The sequence below is a fragment of the Cherax quadricarinatus genome, chromosome 62, assembly GCF_038502225.1.
Source record: "Cherax quadricarinatus isolate ZL_2023a chromosome 62, ASM3850222v1, whole genome shotgun sequence".
Taxonomy (NCBI): Eukaryota; Metazoa; Arthropoda; class Malacostraca; order Decapoda; family Parastacidae; genus Cherax; species Cherax quadricarinatus.
In genome coordinates this window covers 18817095-18835527 of record NC_091353.1, presented here as the reverse complement: position 1 = coordinate 18835527, position 18433 = coordinate 18817095, and the positions used below count along the sequence as shown (strand labels likewise).

The 18433-nt window shown below is 40.6% G+C and overlaps 1 protein-coding gene across 1 annotated transcript in view; it reads right to left on the bottom strand.

Moving 5' to 3' along the window:
- SMC5 (structural maintenance of chromosomes 5) overlaps positions 1-18433 on the bottom strand; it is a 454493-nt gene that overhangs the window by 244827 nt on the left and 191233 nt on the right. Inside the window, exon 11 of the mRNA XM_070098521.1 lies at positions 15074-15182. Coding sequence (XP_069954622.1) covers positions 15074-15182 — 109 coding nt within the window. The remainder of the gene's footprint in view (positions 1-15073; positions 15183-18433) is intronic.

The following is an 18433-nucleotide window of genomic DNA, read 5'->3' as shown; positions in this document are numbered from 1 at the left end:
TGAATAAAAATTCATTATGTGAATAAAAAATCAAAATGGAATTTATTTGTAAAGCCTCAAAACGTAACTAATGAACAGAGGAAATGTTAGTTTAGTTCCAGGAATACCTACATTGTTTATTCTGGACCCTATTTTGAAATTGGAATATTTTGAACTTTGTGTTAAATTGGCCAAATTACCAATTTCCAATCACATTATTTTGTAGTTGAAACAGTTGACTTGGCGATTTCTTGTGCTCAATCGATTGAATAGAAGTAATACTAGTGAAACAGCTAAGAATTTGGTCGACTGGAATAATGTAATTGGCCTAAAATGAGAGTCAAAGTTGGCAAAATCGCCGATTCGTAAATATCGCTGACACATCAAAATTTGCGACAGCATAATTTCAAAATCGCCGATTCGTAAATATCGCTGACACATCAAAATTTGCGACAGCATAATTTCGTCAATTTTCCATCAAATTTCGTACTTTTTGTTTTATTACCTTCACAAAAGGATTGTCTACCATTTCATAAGAAAAAATAATTTTTTTTTTTTTTTTAAATTCTTGGACACTGGGGCGCACCACTTCAGATTTTGGCCTTGGACCCTGAAAGGGTTAAGAAAAACATCATTGAACAATATGAAAGTGGCTTAAGTGTGGCCGAACTGGCCAGGAAGTATAACAAACCCTACACAACCGTATGTTCCATCGTGGCCAAGAAAAAGGAAATCAAGGACGCTGTTGTTGCAAAGGGGGTAAATATGCTGACAAAAATGAGATCACCAGTACTCAAAGACGTTCTGTGTGAAGTTATTATTGGTATTATTGTAGATGGGAAGTACAGTGCCTGCACTCTGAAGGAGGGGGTGTTAACGTTGCAGTTTAAAAACTGTAGTGTAAAGCACCCTTCTGGCAAGACAGTGATGGAGTGAATGATGGTGAAAGTTTTTCTTTTTCGGGCCACCCTGCCTTGGTGGGAATCGGCCAGTGTGATAATACAGTGGACCCCCACATAGCGACCTTAATCCGTGCAAGAGGGCTGGTTGTTATGCGAAATGTTCGGTATGCGAATGAATTTTCCCCATAAGAAATAATGGAAATCAAATTAATCCGTGCAAGACACCCAAAAGTATGAAAAAAAAAAATTTACCACATGAAATATACATTTTCCTACACACAAAGAGAAGGATACATGCACAATAGTAGAGTAGTACATGCACAATATATATTGTGCATGTACTATACTAAATGAAGAATAAATGACACTTACCTTTATTGAAGATGCAGCAATGACTGATGAGACACTGTGTCCTGGGAGTGCCTTTTCCTCCTGAGTACTGTAGGTCCTGTTAGGTATTTTCTTTCAGAACATGCCTTATCACACTGTGTATGCCACTACGATTCTTAAATCTCTCAAACCAACCTTTGCTGGCTCTAAATTCACCAATATGAGCACTAGTTCCAGGCATTTTCCCTGTTCACCTGCGTGTTAGCCGACTGGTGTGGGTTGCATCCTGGGAGACAAGATTAAGGACCCCAATGGAAATAAGTTAGACAGTCTTCGATGACACTGACATTTTTGGGTTATCCTGGGTGGCAAATCCTCTGGGGTTAATTGTTTCTTGGTATTCTCAATAAGCCACACCAACAACGGTGCTACAGCAGCAGCAGCAGCTGACGGTGGTACAGCAGCAGCAGCTGACGGTGGTACAGCAGCAACAGACGATGCTACAGCAGCAACAGACGATGCTACAGCAGCAACAGACGATGCTACAGCAGCAGCAGACGATGCTACAGCAGCAGCAGACGATGCAACAGCAGCAGCAGACGATGCTACAGCAGCAGCAGACGATGCTACAGCAGCAGCAGACGATGCTACAGCAGCAGCAGACTATGCTACAGCAGCAGCAGACAATGCTACAGCAGCAGCAGACGATGCTACAGCAGCAACAGACGATGCTACAGCAGCAACAGACGATGCTACAGCAGCAGCAGACGATGCTACAGCAGCAGCAGACGATGCTACAGCAGCAGCAGAAGATGCTACAGCAGCAGCAGACGATGCTACAGCAGCAGCAGACGGTACTACAGCAGCAGCAGCAGCTGACGGTGGTACAGCAGCAGCAGCTGACAGTGCAGCAGCAGCTGACGGTGGTACAGCAGCAGCTGTACCACCAATAGTAGCGATGGTTGATTGGGGTTAATTATACAACCTGGCCAGCTCGGAGACACGCACTCCACTTTCATACTTATCAATGATCTTTTTCTTCATCTCCATAGTAATTCTCACCCTTATTGCTGTAGGGTTGGCACTAGAAGCTTTCTTGGGGCCCATGGTCACTTATTTTCCAGAAAAAATCACCAAAAACACTGTAATAATACAAAATGTTCCGATTGTATGCTTGGATGTTACCGCGGAGGCTGGCTGGTAAACAATGCCACCGGCGGAACATGTGAGCGTGGCTCAGGCCGCACATTGGACGCGTCTCGGACGAAGGGCGGTGAGCGGGTTTTTGGGGGTTATGCGAGGCAAAATTTTTGTGATCAAAGCGTTCAGTAAGCGGATTGTACGGTATGCGATGCGTCCGGTATGCGGGGGTCCACTGTAATAATAAAATAAACGAGAAACAATTAACAGGAGATAGTATTATGAGGTCGATTATTTGTGAAAAGGCTAGGCAGTTGCACGACGATCTGGTATAGAAAATGCCTGCAAATAGTGGTGATGTGAGTGAATTTAAGGCCAGCAAAGGTTGGTTTGAGAGATTTAAGAACCGTAGTGGCATACATAGTGTGGTAAGGCATGGTGAGGCTGCCAGTTCGGACCACAAAGCGGCTGAAAAATATGTGCATGAATTCAAGGAGTACATAGAGCCTGAAGGACTGAAACCTGAACAAGTGTTCAATTGTAACGAAACAGGCCTCTTTTGGAAGAAAATGCCAAAGAGGACCTACATTACACAGGAGAAAAAGGCAGTGCCAGGACACAAGCCTATGAAAGACAGGCTGACGCTAATGTTCTGTGCTAATGCTAGTGGGGATTTCAAAGTGAAGCCGTTACTAGTGTACCATTCTGAAAATCCCAGTGTGTTCAGGAAAAACAATGTTATGAAGAGTAAATTGTGTGTGTTTTGGAAATCTAATAGTAAGGCATGGGTCACGAGGGAAATTTTTGTCGAGTGGTTCAATGAAGTGTTTGGCCCTAGTGTGAAGAATTGCCTCCTGGAAAAGAAATTGGATCTCAAGTGCCTCCTAGTAATGGACAATGCACCTGCTCATCCTCCAACCTTGGATGACCTAATTTTCGAGGAGTTTGGGTTCAACACAGTAAAGTTCTTGCCCCTGAATACCACTCCTCTCCTCCAGCCCATGGACCAGCAGGTCATTGCAAACTTTAAAAAACTCTACACCAAAGCAATGTTTCAAAGGTGCTTGAATGTGACCTCAGACACTCACTTGACACTAAGAGATTTTTGGAGAGAACACTTCAGCATCCTCCATTGCATAAGCCTTATAGGTAAGGCTTGGGAGGGAGTGACTACCAGGACTTTGAACCCTGCTTGGAGAAAATTGTGGCCAGACTGTGTCGACAAGAGGGATTTTGAAGGGTTTGGGACTGACCCTGATGAGCCTATGTCTGTTGTTAAATCTATTGTGGCACTGGGGAATTCCATAGGGTTGGATGTGAGTTTGGAGGATGTGGAAGAGTTGGTGGAAGACCACAACGAAGAGCTCACCACTGAGGAGCTGCAAGAGCTTCAGCAGGAAGAGCAACAGATCACAACTCAGCATCCTGCTGCAGAGGAGGAGGAAGAGAGATGGAAGAAGGTGCCTTCTTCAGAAATTAAGGAGACTTTTGCAATGTGGGGTAAGATGGAAAGATTTATGGAGAAACATCACCCTGACAGGGTAAGATGGAAAATTTATGGAGAAACATCACCCTGACAAGGCTGTTGCAAGCCATGTTGGCAACATGTACAGTGACAAAGTCTTGGGCCATTTTAGGGAAGTGTTAAAGAGACGCCAGAAACAGAGCTCTCTGGACAGTTATTTTGCGAGACAGAACTCCAGTGACTCTCAAGCTGGTCCTAATGGCATTAAGAAACAGAGAAGAGAAGCAACCCCAGAAAAGCAATTGGTACCTGAGGTGTTGCTGGAAGGGGATTCCCCTTCCAAACTGTAAATAATCCAATCTCTCTCCTCCTCCAGTTTTCCATACACTAAGAAGAATCGCCAATAAAGGTAAGTATTATGCTGTTAATGTTTCATTCATCATTTCCCATTGTATTTTTTATGTACTACATATATATTTCATGTAAAAAATTTTTTTTATTTAATACGTCTGGGTGTCAGGAACGGATTAATTGTATTTACATTATTTCTTATGGGAAAAATTAATTCGAAAATCGTAGATTTCGATAATAGTAGCTCCTCCAGGAACGGATTAAATATGATAAACGAGGGACCACTGTACTGTAAATTGAGCTTCTTGGCTCTAACCTCCCTTACACCTGAGTGTTATTTCAGTGTCTGAATAGGGCTCCGATTCTTTTCTGCCATTCATCACATATTGGTCAATACACTTCTATATAGAGAAAATTATATACCGTAAACCCTGGATATAACAGCCCTCAATATAACAGACTTTTGAACTAATTAGTAAAAAATCACTAAGTAAATTGTGCTTTTAACCCTTAAATGGTCCAAACGTATATATACGTTCACTCGTGTAGCGCCCCAACTTTTTTGAGGAAAAAACAATCTTTTCTTTTAAAAGGAAAAAAGAGCATATGGTTCCCAGCATCCCCAATTATTTTAATATGGCACACAGTGAGTGCGCACACCCATTCTCTCATGTCTAGGTGACTCAGGCTTATTGTGGCAATGTTGAATGAATGACAAAAAAATGTATATATACGTTTGGGGCGCTACGCGCGAGGACGTATATATACGTTTGGACCGTTTAAGGGTTAATCCTTTCAGTTACTCTCACATAGATAACATCACTGAGGACAGTGTCACTTATGTAGACCTATGGGTAAATCATAATGTCTTTAATTATGCTATGATCAGCAAATTTTGGCCTAGACATAAGAGAATGGGTCTGTGAAGTGTGTGTGCAGTATGAAAGAAAACCTTGCCCCACGCAGCATATGATGGGAACTAACCTCTGACTTTATGCTTTGTGCACTTTCTAGGGTGATTTTCATGGTTTTATTAGTTGTTTCTTGGTGTCAATTGATAGACCAGAGCCTCGGTACTCGAACTTAATTTATTCCAGAAGGCTGTTTGAGTGCCGATCTGTTCAAGTATCGAACAAATTTTTCCCAACCAATTTTCTTTTTCATAGGCCCCATGGTGGCTTATTTATATAAATAATAATAAAAAAAATGCGAAGAAGGTGAAATTGCTGATGCGTAAACTGTGCCCAGACTGCCAACTTCATGCATGCGTAATTCTACAAGGTTCCCACCAAATTTCACATTTTTGGCATTACATATTACCTTTTTTTTATTGAAAAATACTGACAAAGAATATACTTTTCATTTCATTGCACTATATTTTCAAAATTCATTGCACTAAATTTGCAAAATTCATTGTAGTATATACGTAAATTCCATGTACAATACTATATTTGGTATACAGTAGAGTACCCTAGTGTTTTTTCTAATTTTTCAAGAGATCCAGTTTCTAAAACCTACAATGAGCTCAATTACAAAGCAAAATTTATTTGAACAGAATTTAGCTGTATTTGCAAGGACCTCTGGAAGCCTAGCTTTTGCAAATTTGGGGGTTTGGCTGCATTAGGATCACTCTATGGGGGGAGGGGGGGGTTCCTGATTTATGAATGTAGGAAATACGAAGAATTGCATTTACGAATGAAGTTGAGGACATAATAGTCAGAAAATAAGTGTTTTATTAATGCCAATCTGTGATTAGAAAGATATTCTGTGCAAAATGAACCTTTATGCTATAAATTTAAATAAAAGACTTGGGTTACTATGACTTATTATAAAATTGAAACAATGGGAACAAAATTCAATAAGTGAAACCACTAATATAATTCAATTATGCAGATATTAGTGTACTACCAATGTGTTTAGGAACCACCAGTAACATTCATGCAGATATTAGTATACTACCAGTGTTTGGGAACCACCAGTAACATATTTCAGACATTCATTCGGAGTGTGGAAATTAGTAGAAGGTGTGGAGTTAATAAAAATATTAGTCAGAAGGCTGAAGAGGGGTTGCCGAGATGGTTTGGTCATTTAGAGAGAATGGATCAAAGTAGAATGATATGGAGAGCGTATAAATCTGTAGGGGAAAGAAGGCGGGGTAGGGGGTTGTCCTCGAAAGGGTTGGAGGGAGGGGGTAAAGGAGGTTGTGTGGGCAAGGGGCTTGGATTTCCAGCAAGCATGCTTGAGCGTGTCAGATAGGAGTAAATGGAGACAAATGGTATTTGGGACCTGATGAGCTGTTGGAGTGTGAGCAGGGTAATATTTAGTGAAGGGATTCAGGGAAACCAGTTATTTTTATATAGACGGACTTGAGTACTGGAAATGGGAAGTACAATGCCTGCACTTTCAAGGAGGAGTTTGGGATATTGGCAGTTTGGCGGGATATGTTATATATCTTTATATATGCTTCTAAACTGTTGTATCTGGGTGCCTCTGCAAAAACAGTGATTATGTATGAGTGAGGTGAAAGTGTTGAATGACAGTGAAAGTATTTTCTTTTTGGGGACCTTTCTTTCTTTTTGGGTCACCCTGCCTTGGTGGGAGACGGCTGACTTGTTGAAAAAAAAAAAAATTGTGCTACTAATGTTATCTATTAATGTTAAATTATGCAGATGGAAATACAGTGGACCCCCAGTTAACCCTTTATCGTGTTGGGCCGAAAAAATTCGGTATTGATTACGTGTTTTTGGCGCGTGTCATACTTCGCGCCCCGCGCGGCCAGCTTCCCGTTCTTTAGTTCCAACCAATCACAAGCCTTCCCTGAGTCTCTTCAGCTAAGTACAGTTCGCTTCTGCCGCCTTCCCATTGGTTGAGAGATCAAAATATAAACACTAGCGGCTTGGCTTCGAACACACGCGCATTTTTCCCTCCACCCTTGCTAATCTACTCTTGGATTATACATTCTACAATGTCGGTAAGTACTGATTGTTGTGTTTAGTGCTTACATGAATAGTTTAGGCATATTTTGATATATACCTAAAGTCCATGTGAAGCATAATATGAGTGTAGCATGCAGTTGAAAAAAGTGCAAGCATTTTAGTCCGAATTATTTCGGTATTGCGCGAGTTTCCGGGAATGTCCAATTTTAGTCAAATAAATATTTATAAAAAATTTTCAATTGCATATATGAACTCTGTAGTGGTCTGGATTTATACAGGAGGTTTCTATTGTCCTTCCAGTTCCATGAGAGGCTGTTTTATGGGGAGCAGTCGACCAGCAGGTCGAGGTATATCTGCGTTTCTGAAGACAGTGACTCGGAACCAGAGGTAGACGAACCAGAATTGCTGGATAGTGGTGATGAATACTTGCCACCGGATGCACAGGATGCAGAGATGTCAACTGATGATGAGGAGGAAGAAAGGGAAGAAAGGCCAGCCAAAAAGCAGAAAGTAATGAGGAAAAAGAAAACTTTTAGGATTGAGGAATACCCGGATGAGGAAGAGATCCATGAGAATATTGCTCTTCAGGTTTCATCTGAGTGGACCGTAGATGACATTGAAAATGATCCTTTGCCGGCATATGAACATGAAAAGCCTCTTGCAATTAGGTCTCCATATGAGTATTTTCGTATGTTCGTTACTCCAGCCATGATAGATAACATAGCATATCAAACAAATTTGTATACAAGGCAACAAGACGTAAATAGTACTTTTTCAACAGATTCTGAAGAGATCATGAGGTTCATAGGTATTTTGTTGTTCATGGGTATTAATTCACTACCATCCCTCGAAGACTATTGGAAATCTGCTTTTAGGAGCCAACAGGTTGCAGATAGCATGGCGTCTAAGAGGTTTAGGTACCTTAGAAGTCATATTCATTTCAATGACAACACAAAAAAGGATAATGACAGATTCTACAAAGTAAGGCCTCTTTACACTGAACTAACTAATGCTTGCTTGAAAATTCCAGCTACACCCAAGCAATCTATTGATGAAGTCATGGTTGGTTTCAAGGGTAAAACTGCTGGAAACCTAAGGCAGTACATCAAAACAAAACCAGATAAGTGGGGTTTCAAACTTTTTTGTCGTGCAAGTCAAGATGGACTCATACATGATATACTCATGTATCAAGGCACAACAACTTTTGACACACATCCCATACAGCTGCCACAGGAAGAATCTAAACTTCCAATAAGTACAAAGATTGTTCTGGTACTTGCACAAACTATGAACAAGACAAACACATCAGCAATCTATGCTGACAATTTCTTTTCAAGTATGCCTTTGGTCAAGCTACTAAGAGATAAGTATAACTGCAGGTACACTGGAACAGTACGTGACAATAGATGTGGTAAGCCACATCTGGTGCCTATCAAACAAATGGAAAAAAACAGTGTGGTCAGGGGCAATTTTTGCTTCAACAACAATGATGGTGTCCTTGTTGTACGATGGAAGGACACCAAAGTTGTGACTTTAGTGACAACTGATATTGGGGTCGAGCCCATGAGTCTTGTTGAGAGATATAACAAGGGTACAAAGAGGAAAGAGAAAATATCGTGCCCTGCAGTCATCAAGAACTATAATGCCAACATGGGAGGTATTGACAAAAGCAACATGTTGGTGCATCTGTACAAAACACCAATGAAATCAAAACGTTGGTACATGCGGCTATTTGCCTATATTATTGATCTTGCTGTTGTGAATGCATGGGTGCTTTATTGCCGTGATTCTCGAGCAATAAAGCAAAAGTGCATGCAACTGAAGTATTTCAGGAATTCTATCTCTGAAATTGCAAGGTCTAAAGGACAAAACCTTAGAGGGAGCAGCCTAAGAACAACTCCAAGACCTTCACCAACTAATTCACCATGTACTTCCAATGGTGTTGGCATAGTGAAACCTGGGAGGGGAACACGTACAGAAATGCCTGATGACAGTGTTAGGAAAGACATTATTCTAATGCACTTCCCAATGGCAGGGCAAAGGCCGTTTACTTGCAAGTATTGCAGCACCTCGAAAAAAACGGTAACATCGTCATTCGTCTGTAGTGTATGCAAAGTAAATCTGTGCATAAAGACTGATAGAAATTGTTTCACAGACTTCCATCTTGCCAATTAGCAATATAGAATCATTGGTCTTCCAAATGAATCTCAGGAATATAGGGATTGAAACTTGCATCACTTTGCAATTTGGCATTGTTGATATTTGCTTCCTTTTTATATTTTTATAACAATTAAGAAATGTTTTGATACAAGTTCCATTTATGTTTTTTATATTGTCTGTTTGTATATTAAATTTAAAAAATTGTTTTGGTGTGTTTTATTAACAATTGCAAGTTTGCAACATAGAATTTTTTAATCACTTTGTCGGGGGCGGCCTAATATTTTCGGTCTTCGGAGATTGGCAATTGCTCGAAAACTAACCATCAGAAATCAATTTATATGGGATCAGTGACCTTGTATTGAGTTACTCTATCCACCATAGGGAGTTCAGTTCGAATTTCAAATTTTCGGACCCCTTGCGCGATGAAGGGTTAATGTAATTAATCTGTTCCTGAGAGCATGTCTTATACTGAATCTGACTTAATCCGAATTAATTTTCCCAATAAGAAATAATGTCAGGGTAATGTTCATCTATAAATGTTTGCACATAAGAAAGCAGCAACACTGCAGCAGGCCTGCTGGCCCATACTAGGCAGGTCCTTCACAAACCATCCCACTAACAGAATCGTATTTGCCCAACCATATTTTCAATGCTTTCCAAGCATTAAGCTTTGATAATTCTATTCACTCATGCACAAGTCCCCTCTCAAATCAAATCGTGTGTGTCGGGAAGTACCCTGGCTGGTATGTGGGGAAGTACCCTGGCTGATACGTGGGGAAGTACCCTGGCTGATATGTGGGGAAGTACCCTGGCTGGTATGTGGTGAAATACCCTGGCTGGTATGTGGTGAAGTACCCTGGCTGGTGTGTGGGGAAATACCCTAGCTGGTGTGTGGGGAAGTACCCCAGCTGGTGTGTGGGGAAGTACCCTGGCTGGTGTGTGGTGAAGTACCCTGGCTGGTGTGTGGGGAAGTACCCTGGCTGGTGTGTGGGGAAGTACCCTGGCTGGTGTGTGGGGAAGTACCCTGGCTGGTGTGTGGGGAAGTACCCTGGCTGGTGTGTGGGGAAGTACCCTGACTGGTGTGTTACCTGGAGGTTACCTGGAGATTATTCCGGGGATCAACGCCCCTGCGGCCCGGTCCATGACCAGGCCTCCCGGTGGATCAGGGCCTGATCAACCAGGCTGTTACTGCTGGCTGCACGCAGTCCAACATACGAGCCACAGCCCGGCTGATCCGGCACTGACTTTAGGTATCTGTCCAGCTCTCTCTTGAAGGCAGCCAGGGGTTTATTGGTAATTCCCCTAATGCTTGACGGGAGGCTGTTGAACAGTCTTGGGTCCCGGACACTTATGGTGTGGGGAAGTACCCTGGCTGGTATGTGGGGAAGTACCCTGACTGGTGTACCATCATCACTACCACCCTCTACCACCACCACTTTCGTATCTTTCTACAATTTTTTTCTTGAATTCTATAGTGTTTCTCACCCTTTTTACCAAAGGGATGGCACTAGAAGCTTTCTTTGGGCCTATGGTGGCTTATTTAGCAGTTACAACACTAAAAACAATGGAATAATACAAAATGTATCACATGTGCATGTGGAATCGTCCTCACTGGCTTGCAAACAATGGTACATTGGCTGTATATGGAGTGTCCGGGTTGCTCACGGCATGCGGACATGTTCTGGACGAATGACTTTAACCGAGTTCAGTGTCGCTAACTGAGCCAATATTTTGACGCAAAAACGTTACTTAATCCGATGACGTCTTAATCCAGGGGTCCACTATATACATTTATTCTGTTGTTTCGAAACAGAGAGACATATGTAGTGTAACGAGAGCTTTTATTGACAACATTGAGTCCATGCAGTGGGCAAGTTATTACCCCTTTGACTGTCGAGGTCGTATAAATACACCTACCATCCGACTTACGACTGAGTTCGGTTCCGAGAAACCGGTTGTAAGTCGAAATGGTCGTAAGTCAAACTTTACTACTGAATATCAACAAAACATTTTTGTAATGACTTTATTTTATTGTTTTATTTTGGTATTTCATGTTTTACTTTACTTTTTATGCTGCTGGTACTGTATTTTATACTGTAAGGTATAGGATAAACACTGTGTACAACACAAATAGTTGTTTATTTCCCAGAAATTTGGCATAAAAAACACGGTCGTAAGTCGAGTGGTCGTAAGTCAAGCAGGTTGTAAGTCGGATGGTAGGTGTACATCATAGGAGATACAGTGTTTGACGTATCTATACGCATAAATTCTAGCGGCTTCAAATCAAGCAGGAGAAAGCTGGTAGGCCCACATGTGAGAGAATGGGTCTCCATGGTCAGTGTGCACCATATAAAAAAGATAAGGGGAGATAACATCTGATAAGAGCTGACGTTTGATGAACGTAAACGAGGGTGGAGGGAGGGTGCAGATGATAAGAAAAGATTAGATGACCATCCCCCTCTCTTTGTTTTTGCTGGTACACAAACATTTCTGTCTGTCTATTTGTCTGTCTGTCAAGCTCCCTGTCTATCCGTCTAGCTCTCTGTCTCAGAGCCACAAGACTGTGTCATCATCACGTTTACTCACATCTTCAAGAAGAGTATAGCACTTTGTCTGGATTTTTTGGGTTATCCTAGGTAATTTACACTATGTATACTTGTATTTATGTGTACCTGTGAGACAGAGATAGACAGACAGAGAGAAAGAGAGAGACAGATTGAAAGAGATAGAATGAGGGAGAAAGATAATTAGATAGAATGGAGAGGAAGCAGCATCCAATCCCATTGTTTTGATAGGCAGTAGGGGGAGTGAGTAATGAGACAATATGTCATTTTGACAGCTGCCGACTCCTGACTCAAAGCAATTATAAGCCACACACTCGCACACAGGACAAGCTTGCTGAATGAAGATAATAGCAGTTATATGAAAGTGTCTAGTGACTATATATGTATATATATTACAGAAACCAGAAGGAAGGAAGAATGGAAGGCAGGAATGAAGGAAGGACGAGATGAAACGAAAGAAAAAAGTAAGGAAAGATGAAGGAATGTAGGAAGGTAGGAAAGGAATGCAGGAAGGTAGGAATGATGCCACATGACCATTTACCTAGGATAACTACATAACACAACTGCCTGCTAATACTTTGAAGAAAACTGTTCAGACGAGATGTTTTGTCTTTGCACATAAAAAAAAGTCCACAAAAATGCACACACTGGTTTTATGTGTGAGGAGTGTAAAACACCATTGTGTATGACACCATGTTTCAAAGAGTTACACAAGCTGCAGAACTTCTAGGAATATGTTCGGTGACTGTATATTGGTATATATATTATAGAACAATAGTAATAAACAATTTTTTGTATTTTTTTGTAAACAAGTTTTGTAAACAATATATTGATAATTATGTTTGTTTGCTTATTGTGTTGTATACAACGAGTGTATATATGTACATTACACCATACTTTGGTCTCACAGGCCACATAAGTTATGTGAAAAAATAAATTAGTGAAAAAAAACAACAAACCTTCAAATACAAGTAAACCAAAGTTTACCGGGTGTGCGGCAGTCGTCGCTGTTGCCATACGCGGCTCATTTTCTGCAAACTTCATGCCTCTATATCTGGGTAAGTACTGATGGGAATTTTTGTTTTTTGGGGCTAAAACAATCAGAAAAATAATCTTAACATTTTCATAAGAAAAAATCATTTTTTTTTTCCGAATATTTTGCGACACCAGGAGACACTTCAGGATTGGGCCTTTCGACAGTCAAAGGGTTACCTTAATAAAGCCCACCATATGGGTGAAACAATGACAGCAGAGCACTGCATTACATTACATTTGTGTCCCCATTTCCATAGTGTCAGAATTTTACACTGTTTTTCTCCATACTGGTGTGTGTGTTAAGCTGATGAGAAAATGTTTTCAATTACAGTGACTTAACCCCCTGACTGTCGCAACCCCAAATCCTGAGGTGTCTCCTGGTGTCGCAAAATTTCCAAAAAAAAAAAAAAAGAAAAAAAAAAAATCTTATGAAATGATAGAGAATCTTTTCCCGATTGTAATGACACCAAATGAATGAAATTTGATGGAAAACTGACGGAATTACATTCTCACGAATTTAGCAACCTCGGCGATATTTACGAATCGGTAATTTTGCCCACTTTCAGCCCTATTTTCGGCTAATTTCATTGTTCCGGTCGACCAAATTCATAGCTACTTCTTTAGAACTCCATTTTTTCTATCGATTGAGTACAAGAAACTGCCCATTTACCGATTTCAACTACCCAATAATGTGGTCAGAAATTTGCAATTTGGCCAATTTCACAAAAATTTAAAAATATGACAATTTCAAAATAGGGTCCAGAATGAACAATGCAGACATTCCTGGCTCTAAAATAACATTTTCTTTGTTCATCAGTCACGTCTCCAGGCCCTTCTGATATTACTCTTGCTTTCTATTTTGAAATTTTATTCAAACAAAAAATAGAAGATTTACTGTTATGCAGAGTACTGCAGTATTATAATAATTGTATAAATAATGTCAACCCATTCATGACTGCATATCAGAATGGCTACTTGGACTTTTATTGGAAAACGACATCATTTGTTTACTTTTGAACACTGGCAAAAATCAAACATTTCCCTTACTTTGAGCTCCATTTCAAGATTCTTTTCATAGTAAAACCAATCAAAATCACCTCTATTTCTATATGTTGTCCATTCTATCAAATGAGACCAAGAAAACGAGAATACAACCATAAATACTATACGAAAATTGACCACAAAGTCTGCAATGAAAAAAAAATGAAAAAACGGTCGGAGTTCTTGTTTTCCTCATTGTGCACTGCGTGCTGCAGGATCCTTATCACTGTCAGTGAGCTGACCCGAGGAACTTTTGAGTGGGCCTATCTTGTCCCTGCACACTGACCACACAGACCCATTCTCTCACATGTGGGTCTACCAGCTTTCTCCTGCTTGATCTGAAGCTGCTAGAATTTATGAGTATATATATGTCAAAGCATTTGTACTTCATACTTGACTGACTGAACGACTTGACTGACTTACTGAATGACTTGAAACTTACTGAATCACTTGACTGACTTACTGAATGACTTGACTGACTTACTGAATGACTTGACTGACTTACTGAATGACTTGACTGACTTACTGAACAACTTAACTGACTTACTGGATGACTTGACTGACTTACTGAACAACTTAACTGACTTACTGAATCACTTGACTGACTTACTGAATCACTTGACTGACTTGTTGAATCACTTGACTGACTTACTGAATCACTTGACTGACTTGCCGAATTACCTGACTGACTTACTGAATCACATGACTGACTTACTGAATCACTCGACTGACTGACAAAGTTCGACACTCCAGTACAACCATCAACTTCAGTACCAGAACCTCTACCATCCACCTCAGCCCAGTAGGACCACAACATAACTCTCCACTCTCTTCACAATCATCCACAAACACCAGCACTCAAAATTTAAGGTAAGAAATACTATTATTTCTGTTACATTTGTAGTCTTAAGCAGTAAAAACAACATAATACATCATAACAATGAACTACAATTACATTTTCACTTTTATTTTTGTAAGATGTGGAGGCCTAAAAAAAAGTTGTTTGGCTTATTCGGGGCTCTTAGGAACGTAACCCTATTTTTCCCGTAAGTTTTTCAGTTCATCTTACACGGTGTTTTCAGGAACGTAACTACCGTGTTATATGATTGTCTACTGTATATACGACCGAAACAGTCAAAGGGTTAATGCACAAAAGCATATAGTTTTTACCTGTTGCTGCACCTTCATTATTCCTTCTTCTTCTTGCAGATTAATTTCCTTTTCCTTCCATCGCTCGATTTGGCCTCTTTTAACTTCAATCTTCTTTTCCAGTACTTTTCTGTGGAATATTAAGATTCTTAATTAATAGTTCACAACCAATATCTTCTCACCATACCTGGTCACTATTACCTACCTAGTATTGGTCCATTGAAAGTTATTTACTATTGCCTATTTAGATATAAACTTTCTCGGAGCATGTGATCCTGGGATCAGGTGATCTGAGAATTTTAAGTAACATTACATGGTCTCCATGGGGAAATGGAACAGAACTGTTCCTACATAAGCCATGCTTGTCGTATGAGGCGACTAAAATGTTGGGAGAAAGGGGTTAGTAACCCCTTCTCCTGTACACAGTAGGGTCCCCATTATATGGCAGGTTAGGTTCCAGGCTACTGCCGGATAGCAGACATTGCTGGAAAGCAGAATGCCACTTTTTCCACTTATAAATGCCAGACAACAAGTTTACACTAACTTATATTAAGTTAATAATAGAACTAGGCATTAAAAAACAAAATAAAAAGTAAAATACACACACAGTACATTCATTACTTACCTTAAAATACACAACCCTCACATAGAAGACAGGAGCTTACGATGACGTTTTGGTCTGACTTGGACCATTTACAATGTCACACTAACGAAAAGGAGAGGAGGAGTATATATAGGAAGGAGGTGGTAGCAGTAGTAGTAGTAATAGTAGTTGTGGAGGTAGAAGGTAGTAGTAGTGGGGAAGGAGCCAGTCAAATACCAAGAAAGAGGAGCACTGCATGGGAGCTAGGTACCCACAGAGGGTAAGAGCAAGAACACAGAGGGGGGGGGGGGGGATAAATAAATAAATGATGAAGGAACAAATACACAAGGCAAAAAAAGACAACCCAAAGGACAAAAAGGAAAGAGGAAAGGGGAAGAGGGAGAAGAAGAAAAAGGAGGTATCAGGTTAAGTCAGGAGTGTTGTGAAGTTTGGAACATTTTACAATGTACGTAGTGGGAGAGGAAGGCATCTACAGAGACAAAGCCACCACTAAGATTCATACAAGGAAAGTTGTGTATTAGGGAGGATTCAAACAGACGGTGACTGTTAAAGTTGGAGGTAGGGAAGACAGTTTTAGCAGAAGACCAGTCAATAGGATGGCTGTGATCTCTGACGTGACAGAAAAGAGCATTGTTAGTGTCGGCAGGCCTAACACTATTTTTGTGCTCCATAAGTCTGTCAGAAAGAGATCGGCCAGTTCTGCAAAGTACTGAAGGGGACAGGAGGAACAAGAAATAGAGTGGACACCAGAAGCATCTGTAGAAGGAGGAGAGGTATGAACGAGATTAGTGTGAAGAGTGTTAGTCTGGCGGAAAGCAAGTTCGATGTCTAAGGAACAGAGAGAGTTGTTGAGATTAGAAAGACTGGAAATGTAGGGAAGGCAGAGGACAGAAGTGTTCTCAGGAGCAGAGAGTTTGGGAGAGAAGAAATTACGTTTAGCACATCAGAAGACAGAGTCTATGAAATGGGAAGGGTAGTCAAGAATACCTTCCTCACTACTACTACCCTCAACCTCCACCACTACTACTACTACCACCTCCTGCCTATATATACCCCTCCTCTCCTTTTCATTAGTGTGACTTTCTAAATGGTCCAAGTCGGACCAAAAAGTCGTAGTAAGCTCCTCTCTTCTATGTGCGGGTTATTTGTGTATCGTTCCAGTCACAGTACAGTGGACCCTCGACATTCGATATTAATCCATTCCTGAGAGCTCATCAAATGTCGAAAATATTGAAAGTCAAATTAATTTTCCCCATAAGAAATAATGGAAATCAAATTAATCCGTGCAGGACACCCAAAAGTATGAAAAAAAAAATTTTACCACATGAAATATTAAGTTTAATGCAATAGAATAATTACAATAACAATAACAATATATTAATAACAATAGAATAATTGACACTTCCCTTTAATGAAGATCTGGTGATGATTGATGGGATGGGAGGAGGGAGAGTGTGGATGGTGTCAGTGTTTAGAAGGGGAATCCCCTTCCATTAGGACTTGAGGTATCGAGTCTTTTTCCAGGGTTACTTCCCTTCTTCTTTTAATGCCACTACGATCAGCTTGAGAGTCACTGGACTTCTGTCGCACAACATACCTGTCCATAGAGGCCTGTTCCTCTCGTTCCTTTATGACTTTCCTAAAGTGGTTCACAACATTGTCAGTGTAATAGTCACCAGCATGGCTTGCAGTAGCTGTGTCAGGGTGATTTTCATCAAAAAAGGTTTGCACTTGCAACCTCACCATGCCTTACCACACTGTGTATGCCACTACGATTCTTAAATCTTTCAGACCAACCTTTGCTGGCCTTAAATTCACTCACATCACCACTAGTTGCAGGCAATTCTTTTACCAAATCATCATGCAACTGCCTAGCCTTTTCACAAATGATCGCTTGAGAGATGCTATCTCCTGCTATCTGTTTTTCATTTATCCACACTAATAACAGTCTCTCAACATCTTCTAACACTAGCGATCTCTGTTTCGAAAACAAAGTTGCACCTTTTGCAACAACAGCTTCCTCGATTGTCGTTTTCCTGCTCACTATAGTAGAGATGGTTTATTGGGGTTTACTATACAACGTGGCCAGCTCCGACACATGCACTCCACTTTTATACTTTGCAATTATCTCTTTCTTCATTTCAATAGTCATTAGCACCTTTTTTCTCGAAGGGTTGGCACTAGAAACTTTCTTGGGGTCCATGGTTACTTATTTTGCAGAAACAAGCAATAAAAACAGTGATAATATGGAATGTACCGAATGTATCCTTAGATGCGCACACACTTGCTGGCTTGTAAACACTGGAACACACGGGACAGTTCAGGCCACATGTGGACACGTCTCATACGAATCATATCGAATGTCGGGTTTTCCGTTGAACGTCGAGGTGAAATTTTTGCGTTAAAATGCATCGAATGTCGGATTTATCGAATGTCAATGCCATCGAATGTTGGAGGTCCACTGTATTGTGCCTTTTTGAGTTATTTACCCTAAAATATTTGTAGTCTTAATCTAGGGCGAGGGGTGAGTAGTACAGTGGACCCCCGGTTAACGAACTTTTTTCATTCCAGTAGTATGTTCAGGTGCCAGTACTGACCGAATTTTTTCCCATAAGGAATATTGTGAAGTAGATTAGTCCATTTCAGACCCCCAAACATACACGTACAAACGCACTTACATAAATACACTTACATAATTGGTCGCATTTGGAGGTGATCGTTAAGCGGGGGTCCACTGTACTTATTTGTAGGAAGTCACGTGTAGGTAGCCCTGGCTC